Source organism: Orycteropus afer, unplaced genomic scaffold (assembly GCF_000298275.1).
Source record: "Orycteropus afer afer isolate SDZICR_OR568_19922 unplaced genomic scaffold, OryAfe1.0 scaffold00327, whole genome shotgun sequence".
Lineage (NCBI taxonomy): Eukaryota > Metazoa > Chordata > Mammalia > Tubulidentata > Orycteropodidae > Orycteropus > Orycteropus afer.
In genome coordinates this window covers 1,615,927-1,629,817 of record NW_006921914.1, presented here as the reverse complement: position 1 = coordinate 1,629,817, position 13,891 = coordinate 1,615,927, and the positions used below count along the sequence as shown (strand labels likewise).

General features: G+C 46.9%; 1 protein-coding gene across 1 annotated transcript in view; it reads left to right on the top strand.

Moving 5' to 3' along the window:
* Positions 1 to 1,662: 1,662 nt before the first annotated feature.
* Positions 1,663 to 13,891, top strand: part of PCDH19 (protocadherin 19) — a 114,625-nt gene continuing 102,396 nt past the window's right edge. Inside the window, exons 1-3 of the mRNA XM_042782453.1 lie at positions 1,663 to 3,809; positions 6,565 to 6,705; positions 7,384 to 7,711. Of these exons, the coding sequence (XP_042638387.1) occupies positions 1,663 to 3,809; positions 6,565 to 6,705; positions 7,384 to 7,711 (2,616 nt within the window). The remainder of the gene's footprint in view (positions 3,810 to 6,564; positions 6,706 to 7,383; positions 7,712 to 13,891) is intronic.

Below are 13,891 nucleotides of genomic sequence, written 5' to 3'. Positions count from 1 at the left end.
CTGGACCGAGAGACGCAGTCGCACTATAGCTTTCAGCAGCAGCAGCAATAGCGGCGGCGGCGGAGGGCGCAGAGGGGAGACAGACGAGCGGGCGCAGACGGCAGCACAGCTCCCGAGCACCATGGCCGGCTTGCCCGGGGGACACTGGCACCCTCATCCCTAGCCCTGCGCGGGGCCCTGGCGCGTAGAGCTCCGAGACATTCCTGCTGAGCGGATTCATCCGAGATCCCAAACCTCCCATCCCAAACCCATCGCCTCCTGCCCGTTCAAATTTCACATTCACACTTCACACACTCACTCTTACTCTCTCACACACATTCACATACAGCCCAAGACAGATCTCCCGAGTGCGCGAGCGCCCGGGAGAGGAGCCCAGCGCAGCGTGGCCAGCGCCTCTCTGGAAGGATGGAATCAAGACGCTCCCGCAAGTAAACTTTGGCGGCGACAGAATCATCGACCGCGGAAGCTGCTGAGGGGGACCCTGGAGACATGCGACTGAACTAGGAGGGCTTGTTCCCTCGGCGGTGGCGGCGGCGGCGGTGGCGGCGGCCCTCGGAGCGACACCCTAGCCCAGACCGAGGGAGGAGGAGAAGCCCCGGTACCCGCGGCGGCGGCCCCGCCTCTCCTGGCCGGTACTGTTGTCGCTTCCCCCTCCCCTTTTCCTTACTCCCCGCCCCTCGGGCCACTGGAAAGACTAGGACTTTGATTTTCTGGGACAAATTGCCATTGCCCCGTTTTCACAAACTTGACGTGGAGGGTCGGGCTGCATTGGTAACATTTCCGAGACCCAAACGCCCTCTCCCCCTCAACTGCCCCGTAGGGAGGACTTCGCGCCCACCTCGGATCCTGGACAGACTGGCCCCTAAAGCCCCCTGAAGCCAACCTCAGAGCAGGGAAGCGCGCTCTCGCCTCGGCAGCCTCCTTCCCCTCCCCCCTTCTCTGCCGACCCCAGAACCGCCATCCCGCTCAGTCGAGTTGCTGGGCGCCGGTAGCACTCGCCAGCAACTCAGGTTCACGCCTGCGACCCCCTTCCTCCCCAACAGGCCTGAGAGAGACTGGCGTGCCCCCCCTGCAGATCCCAGAGGGCGCGTTATAGGCAAGTCCTCTCTCCGCAGTGAGCAGCGAGTGCTGGGGGGAGGTCCTTGCGCATGCCAGGTGCACAGACAACCCGCTCGCCAGCCCCAGTGCCGGTGCGCCGTGGCCGGCCGGGCAGTGTCTGAGAGGCTGCGCCCTTCCTGCTCTCCCCGCCTTTGCTCTAAGTGCGGTCCGGACCCTGCCGCGCGTCGCCAGCACCGAGCAGAAGCCACCGGACCCGCAGCCCTGCGCCGCTGCGGCCAGTCGCGCCCGGCTAACTTTGAAGGGGGAAAACTGAGTAGCCGGGCTGGAGGGAGGGGGCTCGGGGCCGCGCGGCGCTCCCTCGGCCCCACGGAGCCCCCGGGCTCCCCCCGAGCCCCTGCTGAGTCTGCCGCCACCTCAGCATTGGAGCCGGCGCGGGTATCTCCCCCGCGCCGCCGGGCCGCCCTGGGCGGGACTCCTCCCGCGGCCTCCGGGGCCCCGGGACGCGCGCAACAGGCGGCCCGAGCCAGCGGGAAGCTGGAGCGCCGACGGCGTCGGTCTCGGAGGGGTGTGGAGAGGCGAGGCCAGGCAGAGCCCCGCGCAGCCATGGAGTCGCTCCTGCTGCCGGTGTTGCTGCTGCTGGCCGTACTGTGGACGCAGGCGGCCGCCCTCATTAACCTGAAGTACTCGGTAGAGGAGGAACAGCGCGCCGGGACGGTGATAGCCAATGTGGCCAAGGACGCGCGCGAGGCAGGCTTCGCGCTGGACCCACGGCAGGCCTCTGCCTTCCGCGTGGTGTCCAACTCGGCTCCGCACCTAGTGGACATCAACCCCAGCTCAGGCCTGCTAGTCACCAAGCAGAAGATCGACCGTGACCTGCTGTGCCGTCAGAGCCCCAAGTGCATCATCTCGCTCGAGGTCATGTCCAGCTCTATGGAAATCTGCGTGATTAAAGTGGAGATCAAGGACCTGAACGACAATGCGCCCAGTTTCCCGGCAGCACAGATCGAGTTGGAAATCTCAGAGGCGGCTAGCCCCGGCACACGCATCCCGCTGGACAGCGCCTATGACCCAGACTCAGGCAGTTTCGGTGTGCAAACGTACGAGCTCACGCCCAACGAGCTCTTTGGCCTGGATATCAAGACGCGCGGCGACGGCTCCCGATTTGCTGAACTTGTAGTGGAGAAAAGCCTGGACCGAGAGACGCAGTCGCACTATAGCTTTCGCATCACTGCTCTAGACGGCGGCGACCCACCACGCCTCGGCACAGTGGGCCTCAGCATTAAGGTGACCGATTCTAATGACAACAACCCGGTGTTTGGCGAGTCCACCTATGCAGTGAGTGTGCCTGAAAACTCACCTCCCAACACACCTGTCATCCGCCTCAACGCCAGCGACCCAGATGAGGGCACCAACGGCCAAGTGGTCTACTCCTTCTATGGCTACGTCAATGACCGCACTCGCGAGCTCTTTCAGATCGACCCGCACAGCGGCCTCATCACTGTCACTGGCGCCCTAGACTATGAAGAGGGCCACGTGTACGAGCTGGACGTGCAGGCCAAGGACCTAGGACCCAACTCCATCCCGGCACACTGCAAGGTCACTGTCAGCGTGCTGGACACCAACGACAACCCGCCCGTCATCAACCTGCTGTCGGTCAACAGCGAGCTGGTGGAGGTGAGCGAGAGCGCCCCCCCGGGCTACGTGATTGCACTGGTGCGGGTGTCTGATCGCGACTCAGGCCTAAACGGGCGAGTGCAGTGCCGTTTGCTGGGCAATGTGCCCTTTCGGCTGCAGGAGTATGAGAGCTTCTCCACTATCCTGGTGGACGGACGGCTGGACCGGGAGCAGCACGATCAGTACAACCTCACGATCCAGGCGCGGGACGGCGGCGTGCCTATGCTGCAGAGTGCCAAATCCTTCACAGTGCGCATCACAGATGAGAACGACAACCATCCTCACTTCTCCAAGCCCTACTACCAGGTTATTGTTCAGGAGAACAACACGCCCGGTGCCTATCTCCTCTCTGTGTCAGCCCGCGACCCCGACCTGGGTCTCAATGGCAGTGTTTCCTATCAGATTGTGCCATCGCAGGTGCGGGACATGCCTGTCTTCACCTATGTTTCCATCAACCCCAACTCGGGCGACATCTACGCGCTGCGCTCCTTCAACCACGAGCAGACCAAAGCATTCGAATTCAAGGTGCTGGCCAAGGACGGCGGCCTGCCCTCGCTGCAGAGCAATGCCACGGTGCGGGTCATCATCCTCGACGTCAACGACAATACCCCGGTCATCACAGCCCCGCCCCTGATCAATGGCACAGCTGAAGTCTACATCCCCCGAAACTCCGGCATAGGCTACCTGGTGACCGTTGTCAAGGCAGACGACTATGACGAGGGTGAGAATGGCCGAGTCACCTACGACATGACCGAGGGTGACCGCGGATTCTTTGAAATAGATCAGGTCAATGGCGAAGTCAGAACCACTCGCACCTTTGGCGAAAGCTCCAAGGCGTCCTATGAGCTTATTGTGGTCGCTCACGACCATGGCAAGACCTCGCTCTCTGCCTCTGCGCTTATCCTAATCTACCTGTCTCCTGCTCTCGACGCCCAAGAGTCAATGGGCTCTGTGAACTTGTCCCTGATTTTCATCATCGCCCTGGGCTCCATTGCAGGCATCCTCTTTGTCACTATGATCTTCGTGGCGATCAAGTGCAAGAGAGACAACAAAGAGATCCGGACCTACAACTGCAGGTAGAGCCAACTTTTCTTTCTTTCCTTTTTTTGTCTTGGATGAATAAGATGTATGTATCTGCGTCTCTGTGTGAAAATCGCAGTGTTTCTGTTTCCTATTTAAATGCATGCACAATACTTAGCACAGCTTCTTGTGGGAAGGGAGAAAAGTTTGTGGTAGTCCAAGTGGATCAATTCTTTTGATCTGACAATTTGCTGGAAGACAATCATTGACTGTTCCAATGGATTCTGTTATATAATGATGCTGAGCAGAAAAGCAATTATCATTTTAAAATTTGCACAGCTGTCTTCATGAAGTTATGGCAGGAAAAGTGTGTATGTGTGTGTGAGAGAGAGATTAACATTCATATTTCCAGGAATACCAGCAAGCATCACAACTTGATTTCACAGCATAACAGTGTTTGGGGACAGGTACTGAAAAGAGAAGGAGTGCTGGCAGCTGTCCTGTCCAGTGAGAGAGCGAGCCTGGGAGTGGAAGTCTAAGATAGGACGCAGAGGGAAGAGAGATCAGGAGTGTGTGGGGAAGCAGGTGATTAGTATTTTTTTTTTTTAAAAAAACTTTATTCTTGGCTTGCTTTATATTTAGTTCCCAAACATCTGCAAGTGAAATTCTACCAGACATCTGTATGTTTCACAAATATCTGATTGGTTGGTGGTGTGGTGACCAAGCATTCCAGTAAGGGATAGGACTTTGCATCCAGATGTTTGAGTAAAAATCTGGTGTTGATGGTGTTTCCTCTAATAAGGGACTTTGCTGTGGCATTAAGATCTAGTCCCTGCCAGTGGATGTCACTATGGGCTATTATGTTACAGTTTCTCTTGAAGTGTATGCAGACTGTGTGTGTGTGTGTGTGAGAGAGAGAGAGAGACAGAGAACACAGAAATGTGGAAACTCAAATACCACCTAGTATTTAAATGAGATTTCCTGATAACCACATTAGAGGGTCTTGCTGAAGCCCTTCCTTACAATTTGGGTAGAATAAGTAAGTCTAAGTATTTCTAGAATCCAATTTAGGATATACATGTAATTTATTTTCCAGCAGTGTCTCATCGAAATAGTTGAAAAAAAAAGTTGTTTCTTTAGTTTGCTGAAAATGAATGATGCTACTATTTCAATCAAGGTGTGTGTGTGTGCTTTCAACACACCTACATATCTAGTGTGTCTTTTGTGCCATCTGTGCTTGCATGCTAATCAGTCAAAATATGTTCCTGTAGGTCCGATTTGTATCTGATACCATCTGAAATGCACACTTCTGTGAATCAGAGCCCCCTGAATATGTAACAGCCATGCAATTATTGTTTCCCTTTTACTATTCTCTGCGTTACACAAGTTAGTAGACAAATGCTAACCACACATGAATATCAATCAGGTGCCATAAAAGAGCAGCTGCAATGCCTCATAAATGCTTTAATCCTGTTACTGGTGAAATGGCCGTGACTTTTCTTTCCTTCTGCACCGAGTCATTTTAGATGGGAGAAATGGAAATTAATATTATTCTTACCTTTGAAACCTCTGACTGCCAGTGGCAATTTTTACAGGAGAAAAATGTGGGGTCTGTAAATTTTTATTTATGTGGAGATAATGATAGAGAGGACTCTTTTTAAGCTGTTTACTCAGGATAGAGTAAATGCATGAGACCCTTTCCCTGATGAAAAAGAAATCCTCTTGAAATAAAGACATTGAAGGTTTTGCCACCTCTTGGTGATGTATGACTGGAAGTGAGAGCTCTTTCTGAGAGCCTGCCAGAGAGATCATTAAACAGAGAGGCGAACATTGGAATTGGGGGTGGAACGGAGCGAGGGGGAGCAAATGTTAGTGTCTTCCAACTTCACCCAAATGTATGTTTTGTAAAGTGCTCTGTTCCCTGTGATGATTTGGGGTTAATGAAGTACAGTTTAGTTGAAGAATTGGTCAACCCCGGGAGGGCTGCGCAGTGAATGCCTCAGCTGAGAAATTGGACCAGGCATTGCCAAACTTACCCATCATGGGTAAACACAATGATTAGAACTTCCCATTGATTCTGCAAACTGATCAGGGAAAAAAAAAAAAGCAACTCCAGTCTTAGGGTCTTTGGGATTTTGTCTTCTCCCAAGCTCCAGTAGCATCAGCTTACCATCACTGTGAGTCTGCCTGGGCACACAGGAAAAGGGTGAGGGGAACTCAATTGCTAAGCTCTAGGTAGATGCCAGAGAGCAAGAATTTGCCTCTGTCCATAATGCAATTTCCCCGTCTGCTCAGACTTTTTGGAAACCTAAAGTTCAGGGACTGGTCTTTCCATGTGATTAGGCAGAGGTTTTCTTGTTCTCAGCCTCTGCAGAGCCTTTTCCCCAAATGTATTCATTTATGAGACTTGTGAGATGATCTGCAATAGCTGCTTGAATTGGGCTTCCTTTTTGTATTCAGACAATTAGCTTTGTCAATTGAGAATACAGGCAGTCTTTTCCTTGTAAAAGATTAACCTGTATTATTTATTAACCCTATTGTTTTGCTGCCTATTGCCCAGAAATTGAATTTCCAAACAATAAGCTGAATCATATGTGCAAAGTAATAAATGACTTTGAGAATCTGGCTATGTTTTTAATGTATTTCTTTTGACAAGTCTCTTAAAGCTTGCTGTCTTTGGTGCACGTTTCTGGGTCTGTGTCAGTGTTAATTAAATTGAGCTCTTTATGTTCCAGTTGCAGCACAGCTGCTTGTAGGTACACCTGAATGGAGAAGGATGCCGAATGCACTAACCTTTAAATTCCTTTGCAGTAATTGTTTAACCATCACTTGTCTCCTCGGCTGTTTTATAAAAGGACAAAACAGCAAGTGTCTGCATTGCATCTCGGTTTCTCCCATTAGCGAGGAGCAAGACAAAAAGGCAGAGGAGAAAGTGAGCCTAAGGGGAAAGAGGTAAAAAGGCATTTCCCCTCATTCAAATGGGTTTGGCTATCAGATTTCTCTCAGTGAGGAGGGAGGTGGAGGTGGGTGGGGAGTAGAAGGGAGCAGGGCTAAGGCCAGGAGAAGGGTGTGGAGAAGAGCTGAGGTGATGCCAGAGGGCGGGGTCTGATCTACCCCAGTCCAAATTTGAGCAGGTCATTCACACAGGAAGCTGATAGAGGGTGTTGGCCACATGGCGAGTGCCAAGAGGAACTGGCAGGTGGTTTATTTTTGATTTTCCTTCATCTCCTCTTCTGTTAAATTGAGATTTGCTTCCTATATCACCCAGGAGTTCCTTTGGGTTCCAGGGAAGCTCCAGATTTAAGCATTTTCATACTTTTTCTCCTATAGGCTCAACTTTCCCCATCCCCCCACTCATTGTCCACTCGCAATGAGAAATTCCAGAGTATAGAAACTTTTCTTTTCTTTTTTGTGGGATGGGAGGTTACTACATATATAATATGAAAACTTTGTGGCCCTCAGCTTGTTTTCACATGTAAAAAGCACAGGGAGAAACCCGATGATGTAATGCGCCAGAATAAGGAGCTGGAGCAGAGAAGGGGTGCAACCCTCTAGGGTACTTAATGTTTATTAATCAGTGCATAGTTTGGGAGGGCGTTAGCTATTCATGCTGCCTTTTCTGTCACATAGAATCGCTGAGTACTCCTATGGGCATCAAAAGAAATCAAGCAAGAAGAAAAAAATCAGTAAGAATGACATCCGTCTGGTACCCCGGGATGTGGAGGAGACAGACAAGATGAACGTTGTCAGTTGCTCCTCCCTGACCTCGTCCCTCAACTATTTCGACTACCACCAGCAGACGCTGCCCCTGGGCTGCCGCCGCTCTGAGAGCACTTTTCTGAATGTGGAGAACCAGAATACCCGCAATACCAGCGCTAACCACATCTACCATCACTCTTTCAACAGCCAGGGTCCCCAGCAGCCAGACCTGATCATCAACGGTGTGCCTCTGCCTGAGGTGAGTGTACTAAATGTCTCTGTGAAGTCTGTCCTGGGATTCCTTTCTGAGCTGCTCTCTGGACACCATCCATCTCCATGCTGGCACAGCCCCTAGAAGGGGTGGGGAGAACATTTCTGCTTATGCCCACTTCAATGGTCAGGGTTTCCCACCAGTGCTTCCCAGGGCAAAGAGTAACCCAACATATTGGGCCTTTGTAGGGGTGGGTGTTGGGAGCGGGAGCCCAAGGGGTCTGAGCCCTTGGAAGCCTTGTACAATGCCCTGGCAAAAGGCAAATTTTCTGTACCTGTTGCAAATATAAGAAGTCCTGGTGGTGCAGTGGTTAAGCTCTCTGCTGCTAACCAAAAGGTCCGTGGTTTAAACCTATCAGCACTCCATGGGACAAAGGTGTGCCAGTCTACTTCCATAAAGATTTATAGGGGCAGTTCTGCAGCTTGCTTCCATAAAGAACACTATGGGCAATTCTGCTCTGTCCAGTAGGGTTGCTATGAGTCGGAATCTATTGGATGGCAATGCTTTTATGTGAGTATGTGTGTGTTGCAAATATAAGTCCCAGGTGACCTAAATGATTTGCACTCTACCACTGACCAAAAGATTGGTGATTCAAATCCACCCAAAGGCACAATGGAAGAAAGGCCTGACAATCTACTTCCATAAAATTGTTGTTGTTAGGTGCTGTCGAGTTGTTTCCGACTAATAGCAACTTTATGCACAGCAGAATGAAACACTGCCCTGTCCTGTGCCAGCTCCACGACCCTTGTTATACTTGGTATATACATGGTATTTTCCATAAAATTATAGCCATTGAAAACCCCATGGAGTAGCAGTTCTATTATGAAACATAGAGTTGCCATGAGTTAGAATCAACTCTATGGCAACAGGTTTGGTGTTGGTTTGGTTATAAATATAGCATGCTTGCCAGTCAGTGGTTCCAGTGTATCTGTCACAGTGAGTTATAAAGTGTCAAGTAGTATTGAAAATGGAAGAAACCCTCTAATACTCAGGGACCAGTTACCCAGAGAGAAAGTGATCCAGCCTCCTAACGTCCCCCTTTGATATTGCTTTGGTCTCACCACTGTTTTCTAGCATCTTGCCCAAATTATGAATGGGTTGGTTAAGGGGAGGCAGGCAAAAAACGAAACAAAACAGCTCAAAACTACACTTTACCATTTTTATTTTAGCAGTTCTGGTGGTAACATCTGACAGATGAGGAGGTTGGAATTCATTAAAGGGAATTTTCAGGAATTAATTATGCACTTGAATTAGCTCTGTTTGACTTTACTGGGAATGAGTATTTTTGAATGGATGGAAACATTATGAGGTCAAATGTTTGCTGGATATTGAAATATTTCAGGATACTTGGTGGTATATGCAGATGATGGCAGGTGGGTGGCAGGGGGGATGGCTATAGATAAAAGTTCTGAAGTTGATTTCATTTTTCCATGAATTTCTTAAGTTCTTCTTTGGTTGGGAATTCAGGCCACTAATAAAAGGGATACTGCACACTTGTAGAGCACATCCACATCCTTACCACTATCGTTGATTCTCATTTTCAGGTGTCTTGATACACTGCCCTTCAGTAGATGATGAACCTGAAATCTAGAGATGCTAAGTGTCTTATTCAGAGTCACAGAGCAGGTCAGCGAGAGAGGGAGGACTCTCACAGGGACTTCCTGGTGAGTGTCTATTAGGTCCACCTTCCTGCTAAATGGAGCCCTGGTGGTAAAGTGGTTAAAGTACTTGACTGCTAACCAAAAGGTTAGTGGTTTAAACCCATCAGCTGCTCCATGGGAGAAAGATATGACAATATTCTTTTGTAAAGATTACAGCCTTGGAAACTCTATGGTGCAGTTCTACTCTGTCCTATAGGGTCACTAGGAGTTGGAATTGATTCGGTGGCAATGGATTCCTGCTTTAGGAATAATTTAGCCTGACATACTTAGGCAATGATGCCTATGAAATGTCCTTATAGTATTGATATTAATTCCATAGGTCAAAGAGTTTTTAGGACCACTTACATCAATTACTATTCCTAGTCCCTGAAAAATAATTCCCACCAGAATTTATAGAACCAAGCAGCAGTGCTTTTAATGAGAAATTAATAATATTGTGTCAGCAACAAAATCACCAATATAGTCAATCCATAAATCTATAAATAAGAATATTGACAGTCCAGTGTTGTGCTAAGTAAGCACAATTATAATTACTAATGTCAAGGAATTCTACTAAAAAATAGTACATCTGGAGAAACAGAAGTAGTACTGTGTAGTGAAATCAGACAGACCGTGATTCTGAATCTAGGTTTCACCTCTTGCTATGGAATGTCTGAATCTCCGTTTTCGTCATCTATAAAATGGCCACATATACATGAAAATTTGTTCCAAACAATAATATGACATTGTGTAATATAAAGGGCCTGACTCATAGATGCTCTACAGGTGGTAGACATTTTCTCTAGACAACAATTGGAGAATCACTGCAGTAAACGCCTGCACACCTGAGTGTGTCTTCCTAGGCACTTATAACCTAAGAGGAATTTAAGTTGGTTCTGTATAGATCAGACCTACAAAGTGGTGTGATTAGACTATTCTATTGGCCATTTGAACACTGGAGGTAAAAGATACCAAAGTTGTTGGTTCATTTGCTGAGAATGCTGATGATTGTGGAGCTGGACAAAAGGTTGAATCCTAAGGGCTTGATGATCATTTATGCAATAAACTCAAGGCACTAGAGAAATGATTGTTCTGGTGTCTGTGGAATATTTTTAGGGGATGCAAGACACATGACTATGTCTGTGTGGTTTTCCTAAGGCCTTGGTGTCGTTTCTGAGATTCCCCAATGGGTAGAATGAAACAAAGTATTACTTCAATTATTTAGGATTGTCATTCAGAGTTTCATTTCTGATCCTGTTCCTGACCCACAAAACCAGGTATTCCTCTTTGTTTGAAAAAAATCACACATATATAGTGTGTAGGACTAGTCAGGACCAAGATAGCATATACTACAGTATGGTGAGGTTCAGTGTATATTTCCAATATGCAGTCCTGGAGAGTTTAACTGTTGAACCCGTTCAAACAAGTGAGAGGCCCACTCACAGTAGAGAACATACCAGGCCATTTAATCTGTATCTGCCATAAAGTCCTACATGAGGAAAATGACAGTTCTTCTCCATTCTTTCCATACAAGAGACCCCTGAACGTGGACTGGGTAGAATACTCAGGTACAGTGAAATCTATAGAAGAGCTGGAATGATTGATTCATTTATTGAACCAACACCCTCAACATTTGTTCTGTGCCTAGTCTTTATAAGGCACTTTTAGAGAGATGAAAAAGATAGTCTAATCTCGAGGAATGCACATTCTAGTGGGCGAGACTAGCAGGTAAACAGATGATTTACAATGTGGAGTGATAAATGCTGCTACTACAGGCTGCGATGGGACATTCACCATTCCGAGAATAGTAATATCTTGATATATTTCCTACCTTTTCTTTTCATTTTTCTCATTAATTAATTAACTCAATCACTCAAGACACTAACAGTTGCTAAGCAGTCATAGCACAAAGTGGCAGGGGCTATAATGTGATAAATACATGATTCTATGAACATTTCTCTATTAAATTTTGTTATGTTGCTTACAATTTTCTTTATATTGCTTCATTAAACCTTTCATTTATTCATTCACTAGTAGTCAATCCACTAGCATTTATTGTGCACTTAGAATGTCCAGACACTGTGCTACTTGTTGGAATTACAAAAATAAAACAGTTGATCATAGACCCCAGGGAGCTTATAGGGAGACAGACAAGCAAACAGGTAATTTCAATTCAGGATAACATCTCCTTCCTGAACACATGTCTACGTGCTTATGCTCTAGGTTGGAACGAATGGTTACTACATGTTAAGTTCCTCTGTTGGGCTACTTTGTGATGAACATCTCCCTTCATTAGCTGTATAGTCAGTTATAGGGCTTACTTGCAGTGCCCATTATAGAAGAGTCAGACCCGCTCTGTTCACTTCTCTGTGTGCTGCCGCAGAATACTTTGAAATTTATCCACATAGTGTTAGTTCAGATCCAGTAGGGATTGTATGAGTACCCACTGTGTGCTCAGCTGTGTGGCAGGTACCATGAAGACTTTAATATAAGACGTAGCTTCTGCCCTCAGAGTTCACCGTTGGGTTGGGGAACTAGGATCACCCACACAATTTCTCTGGAGAGCAACACAAGATAGTTTCTAATCACATGTTACTTTGTGGGCTCCTTAGCACACCCTTCTCCTTCCAGGGCAGCCCTGCCATCATTAATATGTAGCTTTACTGCTGAGCTTTCAAAGTGCTGAGTTGAAGTTAACTTGTATCAATGTGTAAATCTATCCTCTTCTGAACATTGTTGGTCCTAGAAACTAAAAGGAGTATGACTTTAAATATGATTAGGTAGGTAAGGTAAAAGGAATAGAGCACTAGTCCAGAGAATTGGACCTGAGCCACTAGTATTGCAGAGATAATCAATAGCATGTAAGTGTGTATCAGTATTTCCTTGTCTTCTGATGTGAATCAGGAAGTCAGTATGTGGATTTTGTGGTTTTGTACACAAATTTGAGGAGGCAAAGTAGAAAATGTCTTTGCTGTTTACAGAAGACTTTTGTAGGTTTAGTGATGTCAGGTATGTCTTAAATATGTTAAAGTAAAAGGTGACACTTACTGTCCTTGGGATCCTGGTTTATTTAGTTCCTAGACTTAATGTATGAGTGAGTGAGTGAGTGAGTGAGGGAAACAGGGCAAGGGAGGGGAGAAAATAGCAGAGAGAGAGGAGAGGAAAGGAGATTGAAAAAGAAAGAGAATGGAGGTAGAAAAAGAGTAGGCTTTTCTTAAAATATTCCAGATTTTGTTGAGAGGCTTCTTACTATGGCAAATAATTTTATTATTATTATTATTATTTTATCTTGTAGAGTGGAGGTGTGCCTACTGGGTACCTCTGTATGCTGGAAAGTGTTATTCCTTTGTACATCATTATTCCTTCATTACTCTTTTTGCCACCCAGGCCCTGGTTATTGTTAGGAAAGTAAATGCAACTGATTTCCTCTACTGGGAATGGAGACTTGGGTGGGACCTCTTTCTTTGCCCCTAAGAGGGATGAAATGTCTCAAACACCCAGTCTCTTTGATGAGACATTTTTTAGTTTTCTGGTGTTGAATGTTTCTGAGCTGACAACTCTGAGTGATAGAAGGCAAGAGCTTCCAGAATGCCAGTCATAAATGGATAGGGATTTAGATTTTTGGTCTCAAACTCGATCGTGAGTTCTCTCTATTTTCTACCTTTAGAAAACTATAGTATTTTGTATACAGGACATTTTAAGGGGTATGTGGATGCTATGCTATGGTTGCTTATGCAGCAGTTTCATAAGTAGCAGGATGGTAGCAGTGGGAGAGTTTGCAGAGGAAAGATGTGTGTGGCAGACCAAATTGAATGCTTCCAATTAGCCTACGGAAAGTCTGAATGCATGGTCATCTTGATGCAGATAACAAAAACAAAACATCAGCTAGACTTTGGAAAAAAGAAAGAAGGAAAGAAAGAAAGAAAGCTCAGCATGCTTTGATCTCTAAAGCAGAATTTTAAAGTTAGAGATTTGCAGTGATTTGTGTGAAATTCTGGCCTAAAGAATTAGAAAAGCAACTGCAAACATATTAGACAGCAGAGTCAGAAATCACTGTTCTGGATAGCAAGGACATGTTGTTGCTATGTGCCGTCGAATTGGGCCTGATTCATAGCGACCCCTCCTTGGGTTTCTGAGGTGATATCACTGCGGAAGTAGATTGCCCAGCCTTCTTTCTGAGGAGTGGCTGGTGGGTTTAAACTGCCAGCCTTCTGGTTAGCAGTCAAGTGCCTTAGGCACTATGACACAATGCATCACCCTCAATTAAGTGAACAAACAAATCCTTTGGTGAGTGTATTTATTTATTTTAGTTTCGGTTTGCTTATTACAATAGGAGAGTCCCTGGGTGGTATGAACACAACACATCTGCCAGTAACTGAGTTGAAAGTTCAAGTCCATCCAGAGGTGCCTCCAAAGAAAGACCTGGCAATCTACTTCAGCCATTGAAAACCCTACAGAGTACAGTTCTACTCTGATACACATGGGGTCACCATAAGTCAGCATGAACTCAATGACAACTGCTTTTTTA